The sequence below is a fragment of the Cricetulus griseus genome (genome assembly GCF_003668045.3).
Source record: "Cricetulus griseus strain 17A/GY chromosome 1 unlocalized genomic scaffold, alternate assembly CriGri-PICRH-1.0 chr1_1, whole genome shotgun sequence".
Taxonomy (NCBI): domain Eukaryota; kingdom Metazoa; phylum Chordata; class Mammalia; order Rodentia; family Cricetidae; genus Cricetulus; species Cricetulus griseus.
In genome coordinates, this window is record NW_023276807.1 from 171,269,973 (window position 1) to 171,291,784 (window position 21,812).

The following is a 21,812-nucleotide window of genomic DNA, read 5'->3' on the forward strand; positions in this document are numbered from 1 at the left end:
GCATTTTTTGTAATATCCAGAATCTGGAAGCAACCTAGATGCCTCTCAACTGAAGAATGGATAGAGAAAATGTGGTACATTTATACAATGGACTACTACTCAGAAGAAAAAAAAATGGAATCTTGAAATTCACATTCAATTGCATGGTACTAGAAGAAACCATTCTGAGTGAGGTAACCCAGTCACAAAAAGACAAACATGGTATGTACTCACTCATATAAAGATTTTAGACATAGAGCAAAGGATTCCCAGCCTACAATCCACACCATCAGAGAAGCTAGGAAACGAGGAATCTAAGAGAGACATACGGTCCTCCGGAGAAGGGGAAAGGGACAAGATCTCCTGAGCAAATTGGAAGCGTGGCGAGAGGGGAGAGGGATCTAGGATATTGAAAAGGGGAGAAGAGGAGTGGTGAGGATAACATGAGGGAGCAAGAAGGTTGAGTTGGGGGAAGAATAGAGGAGAGCAAGATAAGAGAAACCATAACAGAAGGAGAGATTATAGGTTTAAAGAGAAATCAGGCACTAGAGAAATCTCTGGAGATCTACAAAGATGACACCAACTAACAATCTAAGCAAGAGAGGAGAGGCTACCTTAAATGCCCTCCTCTGATAAGATTAATGACTAACTTATATGCTATAGCCTTCATCCAGCATCTGGTGGAAGTAGAAGCAGACAATCATAGCTAAACACTGAAGTGAACTGGAATCCAGTTGCAGAGAAGGAGGAGTGATGAGTAAAGGGGTCCAGAACAGGATAGTGAGACCCACAGAAACAGTTGACCTATACAAGGGAGAGCTCTTGGTCCCAAGCTCGATAGCTGGAAACCAGTATGGGATTGATGAAGACCCCATGAACATGGGTGTCAGTGAGGAGACCTTGGAAATCTATGGGGCCCCTTAAGTAGGTCAGTACTTATCCCTAGCATAGGAATGGACTTTGGGAGCCCATCCCACATGGAGGGATACTCCCTGAGCCTAGACACTCAGGGATGGGCCCAGGCCTTATGAAGACTCTGAAGACCTGTGGAAGGCCTCACCCTCCCAGGGGAGCAGAAATGGTATGGGATAGGTAGGGTGTTAGTTAAGGGGGGCAGGGGAGGAGGGGAGTGAGAGGGAACTGGGATTGACATGTAAAACAATCTCATTTCTAATTCAAAAAAAAAAAAAAAGAAATGAAAAGAAATACACATTGTCCTGGAAGTCACATCAAAAAGGAGGAGGCACTCTAAAAGTTTGGTGAACACTACAGTCTGTATCGTTATGTGTTCCTGGTTGCTTTTGGAAAGATACAATTATTTGAGAATGCAAGTATGAGATATTATCTTAGGCAGGCTATCTACAAAAGTTACTAGAGTCCTCATAGCATGTAGCTACAGTCAATATCCAGTATTGTGTCTTCTATTTCGTAGATGAAAAGAAACAGATTCACTCATGTGTTTATAAACATACAATTCAGGACACTAAGTACTAGATACTTGGTTATGTTTCACCTCTCCCACACACCCTGTAGCTGCATAAAGGCTTCCTTTTTAAACAATTGTTTTAGATGCTATCTGCATGTAGGAAGAACAACAGTAGGAACAAAGCTGAGGCTGCAGATGGCGCAACTGGCCTGTTGGTGTTCCCACTGTTGCGATCTCTAGTTTTTCTTTAATAAAATCCATTGACAGGGTTCGAGGGGGTCTCTCCTAAAACTTGCCTTTCTTACCCAATTTTGGGCTGCTGTCTCTTCTTATAGATTGCAAACTATTCCTTTCTATATTTATTTTCCACTCCTAAATATTAAATACACCCTCACATATCTCCACACAGTGCAAGCCTTTTTGGCAAATCTTTGTAGTAAACAGATGGACTCTCTGTGTTGCTGGGAGACCACTTCATATGTAGAATCCAGTCCAAAAGGAGAAGAAAGGCCTGCAAAGGGTGATGGATTTGCACACTTCTCTTCCTCTTTCCGTGTCTTCTCCTTCCTCTCTTTTTTCTGTGAGTCTGTTTTTAATCCAGCTCTGGCTCATTGCCTGCAAGCTGAACAACACTGAGTAGGTCACTTCCCCCCAGGTACAGTGTCCTCATCTCTAGACTGAAAATAATACTATTAACCCATGAGTGTTTGTGAATATTTAATGAAATGATGTCTGTCAAGTTCATAGCAAGGTGTTTTCTTGATTGACAGAACTAAGTTGTTGCTGCTTATTATATTCAGCAAGGTTGACCCATTAGTGGATGGAGGTGAGCTACTTCTCACTAAATTCAAGCAGAATTTGACTCTGGTTGAGATGGAAACTATTTATCATTATTTTGGGGAGGTTCATTTATGGCACGTAATTAAAAGAGACAGTATAGGCTTGAAATGTCCTTTAAGTTCAATGTCAGTTTAGTCCTTCACGTGCTGGTTCTAATTGCATTGCATCTGTTTTTCTACTTTTAAAATAGGGCAAATTTGCTATGGACCTCACACATAGCCAGGAAGATTAGCTACCTGCCTGGTACCTGGGTGCTATAGTCAAGATCAAGTGATTCCAGTTCCAGCCACTCTATGCTGACACCATACCCCCATCAACACACACACACACACACACACACACACACACACACACAGAGAGAGAGAGAGAGAGAGAGAGAGAGAGAGAGAGAGAGAGAGAGAGAGAGCTTTTTGTTCAGCCTTCCCTCTCTATCACCAGTATATAAACCAGTACACACCAGTTTCCTCCCCGACCCCTGCTTCCTGGAGGGAAAGAAGCAGTGTACTGTCTAGCACTGGACAGTAGAGTATGAAATCGTTTAGCCACAAGGAAGCCTTTCCTTGCAGGCTTTGGGTAATGATTAGTGACCGATGGTTTCTTTGTCATAGAAAAGTCACCAGAGTGAATGCCTGTTTCCCCTGACCGTAGGTGTTCTTTTCTTACCAGAAGCCAGCCCCTTGCAGCAGACAACCTTCTTGCTGAGGACATTAGCCTACTGTTGCCAGCCAACAGCCCCAAAGTTTCCCCGGAGCCCAGATCAGCGCGCGCTGAGCCTGGACCAATGTGAGACGCTTGTGTCTAGCCCACCCGGACGCCGTCCCCCGTGGAGCGTGCGGCTGGCCAATGACAGCCTGGCCCCGACCGCTTGGCTTTCTCCCCTCCCCTGTTGCTGCTCCCCTGCCCACTCTGCCCCGCCCACCCCTCTCTAGCTCCTATTGCCTCCCGCCGCCTCCCGCAAGCTTCAGGAGTGCACAGAGCAGCCGAGCCTCAGCGAGCCGTCACCCACAGCTGGCGCTCCCTGCTTGTGTCCCGGGTCAGCTGCTCACGTCCTGAAGTGGCTTTTGACCCTAGGGACCGTAGGTCAGACGAACTTCATCCCTGAAGGTAACCTGTGCGGGAGAAGACATATCAAGGGCGAGCCATGGACCCTGTGAGCCAGGTAGAACTGAACAGGGCAAGCGGCTGATTGGGGAACGCCTGGGACCCAGACACCTGGGCAGGTGCCCCTAGCCCTCCGCTCATTTTTTTTCTTTCTCTCCCTTGTCTTATTCATCCGTAGCTGGCCTCGGCGGGTACCTTTAGGGCATTGAAGGAACCCCTTGCCTTCCTGCGAGCCCTGGAGTTGGTGAGTAGCTGGGAGGCAGCAGCTGCCAGGTGGGAAGAGGTCAATTGGGGCTCTCTCTGCCTCTGTCTATTCACAACCCGGGGTCCAACTTCCTTCAATACTGCCTGCTCTCGAGGTGCCTTTCCGGGGCTGATGGTAGGGTCGAGGTCACACTGTGATTCCAGGGGGTATACATTTGTATACATTTGTGCAGGAACTAAAATCACCTCCCTTGGAAACATACTGGCCAGCAGGGGCTGTTGGGGGAAGCGGGGTGGGAGGGGGCGAAGAAACCTCCAGGGCACTCTGGCCCCCTGTGAGCCTGAAGCTAGGTTGGGTAGGTGCCCAGGAACACTGATGGAGAGCTGGGAGGACTTGTGAACGCTGGAAAAGTTGGTCGGTACTGGGACAGCCTCGGTTCTGGACGGGGATACTCACAGTTCTGAGAGCACTGCTCTGCTGGAAGCTCCAGCAAGAGGGGGACTCCAGGAGGTTTCAGAGAGAGGGTAGCAGAGAAAGGACTCCCTCAATATCATTTCTCTGCTGTGGCTACTCTTCCTGGACCCTTCTGGCTTTTCCCAGATGAATCCTTGATCAGCTTTCTCGCAGGGTTGGGCTATGGGAAGTTATGTCGCTCCTCTGGTTTGTTTCTGTTTTAAAGACCCACCTCGAGTCCTATGACAATTTGTCTGTAGACAGAAGCAAGGCACAAAAATGGTTCCTCCCGAGGCCTCATGGAGTAATGGCAATGTTTCTGGCTGGAATGATAGTTATCAGGAGTGAAGTCTGTGGGTCACACATTTCTTCTTGCTAGCAGCTCTGCAAGGCTAGAGAAGTCATCTGAACAGAAAGTTCAAAGCCCGTCATGTGGCATTAATCACAGGCACTAACACCGACTAGCTAGGAAATTATGTAAGAGCCTGCTCTGTGCTTCAGAGGCAGAGACAAAGCGTGTGTCTGGATTTGACTACATGAGTGTGACGCATGTTTGCATCATAGTCTCAGTAATCACACCTGCCCTGTTCATCGATCTAAACAACAATGCCTGATGAGATGATCAGTTTAACCTCTTCAAGAAAGTTCTCTAGGAAGGCTCCAGCTACTGGCTTTCAGTTGGCTATTTTGATACTATGTTTTCCTTTTACATTGTGTGTGTGTGTGTGTGTGTGTGTGTGTGTGTGTGTGTGTACACCAAGGCCATGCAGCACATGTGGAGATCAGAGGACAATATGAGGGTTAGTTCTCTCATTCCACTTACGTAGATTTCTGAAATCAAACTCAGATGATATCAAGTTTGGTGGCAAGGGCTTTTCATCTGCTGAGAGACTCTGCCAGCCTTAATATTGTTTTGTTGTAGTAATTTATTTGGTTTGGTTTTTTCCCTTGTTGCCAAATCCAGCAAGCTATACTATTCTCATAGTTGAAGAATCTTTTATTTGTCTTCCTTAACCTCCTCTTTGCATTCACTTACTTAGCCATTCAGCCAACACTTCTTGTAAAGGAGTAGCTTCTTTAAAAATCAAAATAGTACTTCAGCTGCCAACTTATTTGACCCCAAAGTTCAGAAACCTTGACATCATTTCTGATATAACCCGTAACTATCCCACATGGTGGTTTACTTGATATGTCACTCATTCTTGAACTGATTTTTTGCCCCCACTCACAAGGGCTCTGTTGATAAATTTCAAAGCCTGGTCAGTCTGAGAGTTCTTATATCACAGTTTTCTGAACACTAAAGCAGAACACGAGGAAGCTGTCCATCAGCCATCACTCTGAACAAACGCCCTTAGGTAACTCTCAGATGCAGTGGTGCTGACAAAACATCACTCAGGGGTACACTGTGTCTTCAGAACACAAAGGCACTGTTATTTAACCTCTGTGAGCACTGACATTTCACTTTTCACATTCCAGGCCTAGGGAAGATGTTTGTCTATTTTTTTCTCAGCTACAATGTTAGCTCTCCAATAAAGTGTGTCTCATAGCTCCCTATTTCTCTCTCCCAAACTGAGTGATTGATTCACTCCATCCCTGGGCCTTTGTTACTCTTACTCATTTATTCACAAGAAAGATCACACTGCATTTCATTTTACTATAGGTTGTGTTTTCTTGAGATGAGAGATTACAGTACTGGGTAGAAGAAGAGCCAGAATACACCTGTGTGTGGACAGTGGCATGTGGAACCTCTCTGAAACATGTACATGTGTGAATTATGTATGTATGTATGTATGTATGTATGTATGTATGTATGCATGCATGCATGTGTGTATGTCCAGATGATGACAGTAACATCTGTGGAAGTACAACCTCCTAGTACAATAAAATTTGTCCTGGCTCTGTACTAGCCCCATTCAGAACACTTGGTAACAGTGAGCGATCTGCTAAACTCCATTGGTGATGTTAGAGCACTTAAAACATCCCAGTTTCTCTGTTTCTGTAGAAGTTGACAAAGTTATGGAAAGTGGCTTTGAGGCAGAAATCTTTAAACTATAATCCTTTTCAGCATTTGTATCATAGAAATAAAGGTCCACATAGAGATATATGTTCCATAGTCCACTTGGGTTTCTATAATAAATCACCTTAAATTGGATAGCTGTTGCATCAGAGATTTCTTTCTCATAGCTCTGAAGGCTGGAAGTTTCGATCAAAGGGTGACAGATTCTGTGTCTGGCAAGGGCTCACTCTTTGGTTCACAGATGGTACCTTCTCTCTGTCCTTATCTGCCCTTTGTAAGGGCACTAAAGCTGTTCAAGAGGACTCTGTCCTTGTGAGTGACTCATGTTCCATCTAATTTACTGCCATTTTTTGGGTTGTGTTTTAACATGTAAATGTTGGAAGATATAGACACATCTAAACCATGACAACATGTTCAATGTTATCTATTGCAAAATCATTTGCAGTGGGAAAGAATGGAAACAACTAATAAATCCATGTAGAAAAATACTTAAAGGTGTATAATTTGTGTAAATGATGCAATATACTAAAATTAAAGACAATCAATTAACTTAATATTTGTTTATATGGAGGTTGAGGCCTATAATCCTCATTGATACAATTATTAAGGAAGCTGAAACAGGAGAATAAACCTGAGATACACCTTGAGATCCTGCTTCAAAAGAATCCTTAAAATAGAAAAGAAAGAAAACAAGCTTTCCTTTAAAAATGTTTCATAAACTTTAAATGAAGAAGAACACTATTTATTCTGTTAATACGTATATAAGTGATGTGCACCATCAGATGTGCAGGATACCTGCACCACACAACATGCTCTTTACAAAATGAAAATACTGTGTGTGTGTGTGTGTGTGTGTGTGTGTGTGTGTGTGTGTTATGAAGTTATGAACACAGAGGGAAGCATAACAATATATACAACTGAACTATAAATAGTGGCTTTCTTGACAAGATGTAACTTGGAAGTTGGTGGTAGAGAGTGAGGCAGGAAAGTCATGAAAATCAAGACTGCAGACATATCAGTTGTCTACAGTTATCCATGTGAATGACTCTTAGGAACTCAAGTTGTAAGTGCTTTTTCTATGGATGGACTATTTGAACTATTAGAGGATGTCCAAAGGCATCCTCTACTTTTGGGCTTATAGCTTTAGGGGAAAGGTACACTTCATATGTTCTTTCCTTACACAGAGCTTGTGGATGAAGCACATTTAAAGTCTTTATAGCTCAGAAAAGCATGGAGTGAAAAGTCTTAACCACTTTCAAACATCCCAGGGGAAAACTTGCCCATCCTTGATGTCTACTTAAATGAGGTCAGGGGACTTTTGCTAATTCTTCAAAACTAGAGATTCAAAACACAGACCTGACTCTGGTAGTCTGTTTTATTTCCTTCCTGGGGGGAAATTATGTGCTGTAAATATCTTAACCTACTTTTTGGAAATGTTATAAAATATCTCAATTTATCCTGTTTTCATATTATGAAAAGCTATGCACATACCATCCTGTCTTCTACTGGTCTTTCTTATTTTGTTACTTCAATACTGCAAGTCCCTCCTCCCCCCACTTCTCTCTCCCAATGTGTGCAAATGCATTATTTCTTTCTTCTGCTATTTATGAACTCTGGGTTTGCCCCATGAAATTCCTATAAAGTGGAAAGTGGACTCAACATGTCGGTGTTGGTCAGGACACAATAATGCTTCAAACACCTGCATTGTTGCAACAATACTGAAGGACAGTTTCCTCCTGGTGATGCTGTGTAGCTTGACTAGTCCTCTAGCACTATTCCATGGGTCTTGACTAGTCCTCTAGCACTATGCTGTGTGGCTTGTCTAGTCTTCTAGCACTATGTTAGCTAGAAGTCCTCTAGCTTTATGCTGCAGTTCCAGATTCTCCCTTTACAGAAAAAACTTTGATGGGGGAAGTACTTCTGTATGTATGTTTGTCTTATTGGTTGATAAATAAAGCACTGTTGGCCAATAGGGAAGCAAGTTAGGTGGGACTAGGAGAGAAGGAGGATTCTGGGAAATGTAGTAGAGAGTTGCCATGTGATCCCCAGGAAGAGAGGACGCATAGGGCCAGTGTCCTCCGTAAGATAAGTCCTTAGAAAAATATATGGATTAGTAGTTATGGTTGATATTTAAGACTGAGCTAGCAAATAAGAAATCCTAGTCATTGGCCAGCAGCATTGTAACCAATATTAATCTGTGTGGTGTTTTGGGGGCCCTAACGTGGCAGCGGAACTCAGTCGGCTGGCAGAAAGAGTTATCATTACAAATCTTGCGCAATTCTTCTGATCCTTATTCTCTGATATCCATTTCTAATTTTACTATAACATCTGTATTGTTCTGGCCTTCACAATTCTATCCTTACCTTTTATTTCTGCCCCTCTACCTCCCTGATGAGGCCAGCCAATCCAGAAATGCATGTGGTCTATTTAGATGATCATACTAGCATTTATATAATCTCCACTCCTGAAGCTAAATTCTAATGTACGTTCTCCAAGAAACATCACATTTCTGTCGCTTCCTGTCTGTCTATCAAGAGATAGCATTCATGACTCCTCTACTGGTAACAACCAATTGGTTCCTGTAGCAGAGTGTGATATAATGATGTTATATGAGTGAGAAGAGGACAGCACTCACATTCCTCTGTAAGCTTCAGATGAAGATACATCTCTTGTGTTATGTCTTTTATGACATTGTTTCACTTCCATGCTCAGGGCTGCTAACTAACTTACTGAGAACAAAGCCACTGGAAATGCTAAAGTCAAGGCTTGCCAACCTCACTCTGAACTGTGTCTGTCTCAATGTTACAGCCTTCTTCCTTCCATGTGGCAGGCACTCCATGTCTCCTGTCAGGAAGTTTCAAAGAAGATTTAAAAGCCAACACTATCGTACTTCATGTTGTTTATCACTTCCATCAAGGTATATATTTGAGACCTTTTCTGAAATTGCCGAGGAATGTCTGACTTTACAGAAAATTCAACAGATATCTATTGTCTTTTATATTTGGCTTCATTTTCTGCTCATTATTAGTTAACCAAGCAAGTTTTAATTAAAATGATTTTTTTTACATATAATGTCCAGAAAAGTCTTTGATTATAAAGTCAATAATCTAATCATATTTTTATTGTCATTCTTTGGTTTTGCATATCATAAGCAACTCCCCTTTCCCCCTAACATAAGCAAGATGAGGGATTGTAATACAAAACATCAAAATCCAGAGTGGCAGTCTTCCATTAAAGGGCTGATGTATTTAAAGCTAAGTCAATGTGTATTTAATTACAACCTTCTTGCCTCTGACAAACTTGCATTCAGTTGGAATATGAATGGATACATACATGATGAGAGCAACACCCCAGAAGTCAGCACATAAGGTTTCTCTGAGTTTACTGAGGCAGCTGACATACGGGCCCATCAGAACAGAGAAAATAAGAGAGTAAAATTTCTCTCAAGAAGAATCAAATCTCTTCTGTCACAGATGTAAAGTGAGAAGGAAAACAATCATGTATTAGTTTTTCAAACTTCTGGATCTGTAAGATATATGTATGCAGGACCATAACCTTCTTGGTGTCTTTATCTTCTGTGGGCTGCATTTCACTTCTGTTGCATTTGTGCATATCCTTACTTACTGCTGCAGCCACATCAAATGGGAACAGCAAAAGTATTAAGGCCAGCATAGCTGCTGGACAAAGATCCAGCAAAGCTGAGCCAAATGATAGCCACTGTGGAACTTTTGGTTTTGATATCCACATGTTGTATACTTGGTAGACTTTAAATATTTGAACACTTTGGAGATAGTGGATTGATGGAAATTTCTTAGGAATCATGTATGCCTTATCCCAGGAGTACTGCTTCTAAGCTTCCTCAGGACATTCCTGAACATACTACCCCACCCGCACTTTTAGGGAGATATCCTTATCTACTTGGACATCTTTCTTAGAGGTTGCGATACACATAAAGACTTCAGAGGCCCCTAATGCTATGAGATATTCTTGAAAAATCTGCCCCTGTACTTACTCAGGAGCAAGATAATCCAAACAAAGTAAACTCAAAAAGGTCAAAAAGATTCGGTGAGCTAGAGGAGTTGGCCACATATCAGATTGCAAGCCTCTTCCCACTTCTCTACACATGAGTTTACATTGGTGGGCAAAGAATGGTGTGGAAAGATGATAAAAGAATGAGATGCTGGGACCTCCCTTTTTCAGAAAAGTTAACTAATGCAGGACTACTGTGGTGTCACAGGACCAAGAAACAACAGAATCTCAGGATTAGACATGTAAATAAATTCTATAAAGATACAAAATGTAAAACATTGAATTATGTTAAAAATTGAATAATAACTGCAGCATCTTTGGCCTGAGGATTTTTCTTAGGCCTATTTACATTCTGACCATTAAGAATTAATAATACACTCCTTGGGACATGGCAATCTGCCTAGGCTAGTTTGGAGGTTTCCTTTCTGTCTAGCATCCTTGAAGCCACAAGAACTGCCATCCCAAGAACAGGTTTTCATATGCCTCTAGATTCTTAAAAATTGGGTTATGGGGTTGATGAGTAAAATTATTATAAGAGATAACTGTTTATCAATGATGACTGAACTTGAAGAAAAATGATTGTAAAAGATAACTCTGTTCTGTCACAGTTTATCGATGATGACTAAAAATTATGCAAGAAGAAGTGAAACACATGCCTGAAAACAATGATCTGTATTTTGGAACAGCATCAATCTATTCCTGCTTACTGAATTCTGTATAAATAACTAGCACCTTGACTGCTAGTTAGTCTGGCTTCAAGACTGCCACCACCACCAGGCCATGGATCACTCCTTCCTTCACCTACAAATTGCCTCCCAGCTCTGGAACCTGTCAACCACAGGAGTGTGCTCCTGGGAGTTCACTGGATTAGTTTAGCCTCACTTCAAGAAATGAATACTGGGGAGATCACCCCTTGTCTGCCTCCCCAAAGAGTCAGGAATTTTAAAAGAAATCATGTGTGTAAAAGTCCATGGTGAGCCAGTGAGTGCCCTGGCAGTGGAGAATGGGACCTTCTCATGGTGACTCTAATAGCAGAGGGCTATATTGAATGGAGGAGGTGCTGAGGTTGAAGTGTGGGAGCTTGAGCTATGTTCCCCACAGGGCTGAGTCCTTTTTTACACAGCTCCCACCCTTTAGCCCCTTATCTGAGACTCTTCAGAAGTTACAAGAGTGAGGGAGAATCAGACTAGGGAAGTGGCTCAGTCAGTAAAGGGATGGAGAGCCCAAATTTGATCCCCAGAAGCCATGGCAAAAGCTGGACTTGGTGGCATGTACTTATGATCCCAACAATGGAAGTTGGAGAGAGGAAGAACCTTGAGGAAACCTTTGCTTTTCAATCAAATTAGCCTACCTACTCAGGGGTAGACCCTGTTGCAAAAATAAATAAGATAAATAAATGTGAATGATGCTTAACAAATAAATATACATGGCTGTCCTCTGGTTCCCACATGCACACACACACACACACACACACACACACAGAGAGAGAGAGAGAGAGAGAGAGAGAGAGAGAGAGGGGGGGGCACCCACACTGTTCATGGACATGTACATACATGTGCACACATTCGGAGATGCACAAAAAAAGAAAAGTTGAAATTAATTCATAATGCAAACAAACATGCACACAAGAGGGAGTCCAGATCAGCCTTTCCCTGCCTCTCTCCAAAGCCCATTTCCTGATCTGTACATGTTTCACACTTCTCAGACATTTGGAGGCCGGGCGATGGTTTCTTGCCGAGCAGGTGGCTTTCTCACATGTCAGTTCTTTTGTTTGGAATACTTCATTTCCATTCTTACCCAACCCCAACTGGCTATGAATTGTTTTTCATTTGGGTGTCAGCATGGCTGGCATTACTGGGTGATGCTGGTCTCTTAAGGGAGTCCAGAGCATACTCCTCAGTGGCGTGGTTGCATTCCAGCTAAAGACTGTGGTCATACTCATCTGCTCATTATAAAGATGTGGTGCAGCTCTTGGTATACAGAAGGGCTCACTCCAGGAGCATCTGTTAATCCTTCTATAGCTCCCAGGCCTGGGGGCTCTCAATATTAGACAAAGGAGCAAGGGAAAGAGGGAATAGAGAAACAGAATGGAGGATGAATGAATGAGTACTAGACAGCATGGTCCCTTCATGGAATCTGTTGTGAAGAATTGTAAAGACTCCATAGAAGTATATGTTAAGTTGTTAGTCTTAGTTGAGAAAGGAATTAATTCACATATACTGGGCGAAATGTGGAAGAAGTATAGTTTAGACATTTTTATCATCTAGTAATGGAAGAGAACCCTTATACAAATAATAGGTAAGGACTTAAATGGACCAGGCTTCATAGCTCAGCATTCAGTGACCCAAGAAGCAAGAGTCCTTAGCAAAGTGGCTGCCATTGCAGTATTTTTGACATGGAGATGCTTGCCCTGTCCACATTTCTGTCTGTTTCTTACTCATTTTAACCAGGATTCTCATCTGATACCCCAGAAGATGGAATGCAGTTGCCTCAGCTGATAATTTTTTTTTTAGTTAAACCCAACTATCAACCCCAGGCTATATCATAAGCCAATAAACTAATGTATAGATTCATTGCCCACAAGCTAACTGTCCATTGTTATTCTATCACTTGTGGCTTGGTTTTAAAGGGTCACGAGAGTCAAACCATTCTCCTCTACATCATCCTTTCCAATGGTGCAGCAGGAGGAACAATCTTTAAAGATATGGGCATGAAGGTACCAGTTATGGGTCTGTATGTAGGTGGCAAAAATGGATGATTTACAGAGCTGGAGAGTTAGCACAGTGGTTAAGAGCACCCAGGTTCAAGTCCCAGCATCCACATGGCAGCTCACATCTGTCTGTAACTGAAAAATCTGATACCCTTACTCAGACATATGTAGGCAAAACACCAATACACATAAAAATAAAATAAATTATTAAATATAGATGATTTCCAACAGACTGGGCACTGGATATGTGTGTGTGCTACATGTGGTGTGATGTGTGTGTGGGGGGGTGGGTGGGTGTGGTGTGGGTATGGAGTATGTATTCTTATATATGTATTGTGTTGTGTTTGTGTGTAGACTATGTTTGTTTATATATGTATTATGTTGTATTTGTATGTGGAGTGTGTGTGTTTGTGTGCAGTGCAGTATGCATGTGTGTGTGTGTGAAGTATGTGTGTTTATGTATGTAATGTGTTGTGTATGTGGAGTATGTGTGTCTATGTATATAGTGTGTTGTGTTTGTGTGGTGTGTGTATAATATGTATGTATAATATGTGTGTCTATGTATGTATTGTGTTGTGTTTGTGTGTGGTGTGGGTGTTTGTGTATTTCTGTGTGGTGTGCATGTGTGTGTGTAATATGTGTGTTTATGTATGTACTGTGTAGTGTGTGTGTGTGTAGTGTGTGTGGAGTATTGTGTTTATGTGTGTATTGTGTTCTGTTTGTGCATTTATGTATGTATTATGTTGTGTTTGTGTGTGGTATATGTGTGTGGAGTATGTGTGTTTAAACTTTGTGTTGTGTTTGTGTAGAGTGTGTGTGTGTGTGTGTGTGTGTGTGTGGTGTGTTCTTTGATGTCACAGAAAACAGAAAATTTGTAGAAATGTCATTGGTTTGCTCCACGTGACAAATGCTGTCTGTTTCGTGATGGAAAATGAATTAGTTAATATGCAAAATTTACCTGAGGCTTGAAGAAATGTGGGTTTGGAATCAGCCATGTGATGGAGTACTTATCCTTTTGAATTTTCCTTTCCTTTCCTTTCCTTTCCTTTCCTTTCCTTTCCTTTCCTTTCCTTTCCTTTCCTTTCCTTTCCTTTCCTTTTTTAAAGCTGTGGTATCCTCACCGGTCCATTGTAATCAAATGGGTGTCATAAATGTCAAATCTTTGGCTTGTCTGTAAAGGTTAAATTTTACCAGAACCCCCAGCATTGTCTTTTGGTACCTCAGCTATGGGACTGGACCTGGGGAGAACTTGTTAATGATTATGCTTCTTTCACAGTTGTAATCAGCTCTCTCCAGACCTCTAGATCTGTATAAACATTTTGCTCAGTGTTGTGCTGTTATGTCAGTTACACTTTGTGTGTGCTTGTTTGTTTCTATTGTCTTCCCCCTGGAAAAGGTGCATGGTGAGATGACCATAAACCATACACAAATAGCATTAATTCTAATGTCTGGATAAGAGCATTTTTGAAATTGCTATTAATGGTTTATTTGACTTTTACTTTATTCTGAGGACTAATTAGTAACTGTGTTTATAAATGGAATGGCCAAATCACTTGCCTAAAGGCAGACAACTAGTATAATAAAGCATGTGAATCGAATCAGACAACAAACTCCATGTCCTGAATCAGCTTCCTAAATCCTCTCCATTAACAGAGTTCACGCCTGGATCTAGGGCATCACTTATTTTCCCCACTGATGACAATAAAAGAAAAGGCACATATCTATATCTGTATTTATCATCTAATAATAAAATATAAGACTTTAGGAATTTAAATTTTTCTTTTCATTCTTACTTCAGTTTTTCTTCTACTATCAAATGCAATCAGAAATAAAACAAAATGTAAATGCCAAGTACCCTCAAAATAACCTCTTAGGGGCTTTCTTACTACTCAAAAATATCTGTTTCTTCAGAAAACTTTATTTACCTTATATATCTTATAGAATATTCATTCACTAGTCCACTCTAAAGAAATTCAAATTCAGAAATCTGTTATGGACATACGCCCAGGAAGACATCTGGGGAATTTAAGAAATCTCTAGATACTTAGCAAGATTATGAACACTTAAATTCTTTTGGATGTTCAGAAATTACTTAAGCCAAATGTGTTCCATCATTGATGATGGGGAATGAGTGAATTTTGTCTGCTTCCTGTGTGTGTGAGAACCATGATTCCTTAGGTTTTTTATCTGGAGGATTTGTGTGCCAGATAAGAAGACATTTCTCTGTAGTGTTAACAGGAAGTGCTCATCCATCCATCTGGTGGACTGTAGACGTTTGGCTCTGCTTTTCTATGATGACTTCACCTTTTGCTTGTACCTGACAGACAGATCGCTAGCATTCTGGAATCTTTCCTGAGACAGAGGGCCAGAGCCACAAAGAGAAAGAGGTTAGATTGAAGAGAGATTCTAGAAAACTACCAGGTATTGGCCCATGATCAGGGTGAAACATGGAGATTCTCAGAGACAAGACATCTGGAAAGGAGGTGGCTGGCCAAAGAGAGACTATAATATGATTTAGAATGTAGTGAGAGACTGTGTGTGGTGTTACACATGAATTTAGTTCCAGAACTCAGAAGTCAGAGACAGGCAGCTCTGTGAATTCAATGCCATTCTGGTCTATATAGTGAACTCTATCTATCTATCTATCTATCTATCTATCTATCTATCTATCTATCTATCAAGTGATACCTGGTGGGACCCTGATTCTAAAGAAAGAAAAGAAAATATGCTGGATTTGGATCCATACAACTTTTAGCTCAACCACCAACCTCGGATATGTTCATGGATAAATCTAATTCACTGAGCCTCGAGTGTCTTAGGGATTTTCACCTCCATCAAAGATGTATTAAAAATTAACTAATAGCTAGGAATTAAGCAAACTCCTCTATCAGTGTTTGAAATATAAAATGGGATGTGTATTTGTAATACAAAACTGTGTGGTAAAATGGACTAAAAGTGTATGAAAGTTCTCATTCAAGGGCTCATTGATACTGACTGTCCCTAAACCTAGAAATTAAAGCTTTTCTAGGGATGCAGCTGAGTGCTAACACACGTGTATAGCACAAACAGAGGCTCAGGTCAGGCCCCTGGGAACTTTTCCTGTGGGGCAATGCTCCACTGACTGCCTTTCATGTTCATTTGTTACCAAAGTTCTGTGAGGAAATAGGGAAGGTGTGTTTTCATCTGTCATAGCTATGAAATGAAGTTTCACTGGTAGCTTTTTCAATTCCATTTATGAAGCTATTGAAAGAAAAGCACAATTATTCATGAAATCACCATCATCACTCAGGGGATTATTTGAAATTTATTTTAAAGTATGTAAGCACTCTGATGAAATGAGCCAATGGTTAACAGCATTTGTTGTATAACTATGAGGACCTGAGCTTTGATTCTAGCACCCACATAACATACAAGTCAAGTATGGTCTTGTACACGCCTGCAAACACAGTACTATGGCTGGGAGTGGAGACAGGGGAATTATTGGGGCTTGCCTGCAGCCAGCCTTGACAAAAATAAACTGCAAAAAATATGCAAGCACCAATCTACTTTGTCTGTTTGACAGCATGGCATGCACAAGAGAGGCAGGTTATGTAGAGCTGGCTGAAGATTCTGCTTGCTCACTCACCAGCTGTTTTTACTGAACCAATGTACTTTGGAAGACCACTATAAGACTTGAGTGAAGATAAGCTGGCCAAGTGGTACAAGCTCAATAAGAGACTGCTCCAAAGGAACAACTCAGAGACTGACAGAAGAGGGCATCTAGTGCCCTCCTTTGGCCTCTGCACACAAACACAGAGGTGCATGCACCAGCATAAACATGTGTACATGTGTACATATGCTGAGCATGTACACACATACACACACACACACACACACACACACACACACACACACACACACACACCGAAAGATGTATGCAATATTGATTTTTAAGAGACAAACAGGACTCTATGCCCTAACTAGATCCTACAGGGTAAAAACATAAAAATGCCTGTGCCAGAAATGGGTTACTTCTTTTGAAGTTGTTGGACAATGAGGTCTCACAGCACTCTGAACATTACAGGACATTGCTGTTGTTCTTTATTGTCCACCAGAACGTGGTAGTAAGTTGTTATTGCTGAAGACAGCACAGAACATACTGAAGTCAAACCAGTATGGACCTGGGTGGTTCCTACCTAATAGCTAGCTGTCATAGTGCTGAAAAGGGTTTTGAGCTACTCTGTGAAGTAAAACAATGACAAGACAGAACCCCTGGTACAATTGTGGCAGGAATATGATAGAAGTAACCAAACACTTTCTGATTAAGATCTGTTCCTTAAGCTAAAACTCAGACGTGGAACCATTATCAGGGAAAGAACTTAAGGCTACATATGTCATAGGTTCTAGGAGAGAACCTACTACTATCATTTGCTAAAAGACACAGTATTAAACCAACTCCTAAGGGTGTTTCATTATACTCATTGGTCAATGCCATGGTCTGAGAGCAGCTTCTGTTTACAATGGGTGGTGATTAGCATAGAGACCCACAACTGAGGCAGAGAATAAGAAACAGAAGAATGTTTGGCTTTAAAGGGAAAATATATACTGCACACTCTCTTTCAGGGCTCTTTGATCCTTGCAGAAGATGAGTCAGAAAGAGTGAAAAGCCAGAGGCTGTTGATGGCTTCAAGGAAACGTTTTTCTAGACACATAAGACAGGTACACATATGAACTCACAGAATGCATAAAACCTGTACAAACCCAAACCAGACAAAATCACAGCATGTAAAGACATGTTGGGCACACAATTCCACCCCTAGCCCTGGAGTCACTGGCAATTATTCATTGGGGGGTGGGGATCAGTTTTTTCTAATTTTATAGACCCTATAAATAGACGATGTTTCAATGGAAGACCACACATCCAAGAATATTTGGGCATCACAAATAATGATTAAAAGGTGTTTAAAAAATAGACACAAAGTTGGGTTAGGGAGGGGGAAGTAGTTCTAGAGAGAATTGGTAGTTAAGTGAATCAAAACATGTGTACAAAACTTGAACCTTTCAAATAAATAATAAAAATGTAAAAGATGATAGAGTGGTATGTGTAAAATTGAGAGCAGCATTGACCTTTAGATACCTTGGCAGGAAATAATCATATTTAGTAACAGAAATAGGTAGATTTGAGATATATATTGTTCTTTACTTCTCTCACCATCAAACATATACCACTTGGCCCTTCCTGTCTTCATTCAAGTCGTCTCATGGCCTTCTAAAGTACATTGGTCTAGTAACACAGCCACTGAGTGACTAAACAGAACCTTCAGCCATCTCCATATGACCACCTGCCTCTCCCTGGCATGCTGTGCTGCCAAACATACCAAGTAGGTTGGTGCCTGCATTTGAGAGTAAGGGCTGGTGGTGGCTGTTTTGCCCAAGGTAATTAGAACTATTTTATGCACTCGTAACATATCTATTAAATAAAATCACAAATAAGCACATAAGTAAAAATTATCTAGTGTTCTGCTGAGAGCTAACTGAGCTAATACTTTGAAAATATACTTTAAAGTACTTTAATATACTTTTGTGTACATGTGTATTTTTCCTCTAAAGTGATATGCTAATTTTCCAGGCCTGTTATGTGGAATCAAGTACAATCATGCACCACACATGAGGTGTTTTAGTCAATGACACCTGCTAAGACAGGCAGCCACCATGATGGTGGCCTCATAAGGCTACAGCACAAATGAAAATGTAGCTGTCATAGCTCCTATGAGCAAACCATCCTGTAAAGCCCAATGACCATTCACCCTAGGATACGTATTTCTCAAAACCTATCTCAAACATTAAGTGGTTTCTGGTTGTATCACAGACAACAAAAATCTCAACGTTCTAAAAGTCAAAGCTTTTAGATCAGGATGTGGGAGACCAGGGGGCATCGTCAGTGGTAGGCCTGAGCAATGCCAGTGAGAGGCCCAAATCCCAGTCCAGAAGCAGCATCAGAGGAAGATCAAAGCTTCAGCCCAGAGCAGCATCAAGGAAGCCACGAACCTAAGACCTGGGAGCAGTGTCAGAGGGAGGCCCCAGCTTCAGGAACAAGTGTGATGAATGGTCGCCAGGTGAAACGACAGCAGCAGTTTCCAGCAGTAGCATCCAGAAACTATTGCAAGTTCTTCTGGGACAGAGCACCTGTGTTACAACCAATATCCACTGCTGTTTCTCGGTTGGAGATATCCCACTACTGCATCAACCACTGGACTCTCAGCCCCACCTACACCTCCAATGGAAGGAGTGTCAACTGGAGCTGTAGCCCAACCTGCAGCTCAAGGAGTGATCACCTAAGCATTGGGCCCACTTCCACCAGAAGGAGCATTCACCAGAAGCTCTGCTCTACTTGTGCCTGAAGGAGCCGTCAAGGGAGACACAGCCCCAGCTATACAAATTGGAGAACCCCTGAAGCACAAACTACACATATACTGATTAGAAAAAGAAATGTGTAGACAACAAGGTAAGAATACACTCAACAATATAAAGAACAATAAGGCACCAGCAGAAACTAGTGGTGCTATAACAGTAAGACCTGACATCCCAACACAGATGAAGTTGAAGAAAATAACCTAAATAACAACTTTATGAGGATGATTGAGGCTTTAAAGAGGAAATGAAAAATTCCCTTAAGGAAATGTGTAGACAGAGTTTCTGTCCCACCTGATCCCACAACCATTTAGCTCCAAATAAACATACAGAAACATATATTAATTAGAAACTGTTTGGCTGATGGCTCAGGCTTCTTATTAGCTAGCTCTCTCTTAATTATTAACCCATTTCTATTAAATTATGTATTGCTATGCTGTGGCTTACTTGTAATGCTTTAGCATGTTACTCCTTCATTGGCTACATGGCATCTCCTTGTGGCCTCTCTCTGTGTCCTCTCCCCAGAATTCTCCTTGTCTGGTAGCCCTGCCTTTAATTTGTGTCTGGCTACTGGACAATCAGTGTTTTATTCATCAATCAATAAGAGATACATATATACAGAAGGAATCCCCCATAAGAAATGGAGGAAAAGACCAACAAAAATGGAAGAGCAGGATGTGGGAAACACTAAAGGCTTTCACAGTTCATGAGGAAGAATCTAATCTATACTCTTCCCCAAATCCTAGTGCTTTGCTGACAGTCTTTGAGTTATGGATGATCCATCCCTCCAGTATCTGACTTCTCTCTGTGACACTCTGTGTGTGGGGGGGGAGTGTGGGTGGGTGGGTGTGCATGTGTGCACCCACACATGATACCAGTCATACTTACTTAGGAGCTTACTCTACAACTTTACTATGACACACACACACACACACACACACACACACACACACACACACACACACACTCGATAATTTTATCTGCTTGACCTTGATTCCAAATAAATTCATATTCTGAAGTGCTAGAGTAAGGATTTCATCATAGGAAACTTCCTCCAAAAGTGGAAAGAAGACCCAATTCCCTTGATAGCAAAGCAGTCTTAGAATAGGGACTTATTGTCGTCTCTTTCTTCGCTTTAGCATAGTGTGAATTGTGCTTCCATGCTTGCTACTAGACAAACTGTCTTTCCCCCTTAACTTCAACAACACTATACTGTGATAGTGTGATTCTCACTGAGATTATCTGACTAAACAATAAGTGAGTTTTCAAATGCATATTATACTATTCATAAAACCTGTGATGATCTCTGTGAAGATACACACTTCTTGTGTCTCTAATACACTTATCTTTGTTGTCTTTTTATTTTTATCCCACATGTGAGTGGAGACCAGAGGAGGACATTGCATTTCCTACTCTATCACTCTCTGCCTTATTCCTTGAGACAGCACTGAAGCTGGAGCTATGCTGTTGGTCCTCTTTTCTCAGTACTTCATAGTGCTTTGTGTTGTAGAATTTTATTTTAAGATCTGTAGATGTGTTATATTTGTTTATATTGTGGAACATCTGCTTAATGATGCAAAGATATGTTGCATTCTTTTAGGTTATATTTGTTTACATCTACGAAGCCGTGTTACTTTGCCTGTCTAAAACACCTGATTGATCCAATAAAGAGCTGAATAGCCAATCACAAGACAGGAGAAAGGATATGCATGGCTGGCAAACAGAGAAAATAAATAGGAGGAGAAATCTGGGAAGGAGAGATCATGGAACAAGAAAAGAAGCAGAGGAGGATATCAGAGCTAGCCACCCAACTATACAAACAACAAGCCACAGAGTAAGAAGTAAAGACAGGATATACAGAAATAAAGATAAAAGCCCAGAGGCAAATGGTACATGGGATAAGTTAAGTTAAGGAAAGCTGGATAGAAAGAAGCCAGGCTAAGGCTGGGTATTTATAAGAAAGAATATATCTCCCTGTGTGTATTTACTTGGGAGCTGAGTGGTGCCCCCCCAAGAGTAAAATAGCCAAAAGAGTAAAAAACCAACCAACTACAGCTTGTATTTTACACACTCACACACACACACACACACACACACACCACACACACACACACACACACACTCACACACACACACACACACACACACACTATTTTTAACAAGGGTTCCAAAGATCCTACATGCAAAGCAAACACTCTTGCCCACCAATAAATCTCTACAACCACTGTTAGTCTAGTTTTTAATTGGAGAGTGCCTGGCTCAAAATGCTATATATTTTAAAGATATTTAAAAAAGAATGATCAAGTTGCTCTGAAATGTTGTGGTTATGGTGAGATCATTGCCAGTGACACATTTTAAAGTACAATATGAAGTCTAGTTAAATCATTGCTTCTTTAATCTTGCATTGAAATTGTACATTCTTCATGAAGATTGCATTCTGGCTTTAATTTGGAAATATATAAATAAACAGATTTGATTTATGAAGCAATAGCCACAGCTGCCAAACATGAACCTTTATATAAGCTGCTGCTTTTGACTTCCTGGGGCATGGTATGAGTCCACTATTGGAAGTTCTGTAGGTCTCTGTGCCTGACTGCACCAGACACCATCATTCTCTTTCCTGGTCTGAGGCATAGGCAGATAAATGTGTGATTCTGAGAAC

General features: G+C 41.3%; 1 protein-coding gene across 1 annotated transcript in view; it reads left to right on the forward strand.

Moving 5' to 3' along the window:
• Nucleotides 1-3,386: 3,386 nt before the first annotated feature.
• The window catches only part of Synpr (synaptoporin), a 334,876-nt gene continuing 316,450 nt past the window's right edge, over nucleotides 3,387-21,812 (forward strand). Inside the window, exons 1-2 of the mRNA XM_027389352.2 lie at nucleotides 3,387-3,404; nucleotides 3,525-3,590. Coding sequence (XP_027245153.1) covers nucleotides 3,387-3,404; nucleotides 3,525-3,590 — 84 coding nt within the window. The remainder of the gene's footprint in view (nucleotides 3,405-3,524; nucleotides 3,591-21,812) is intronic.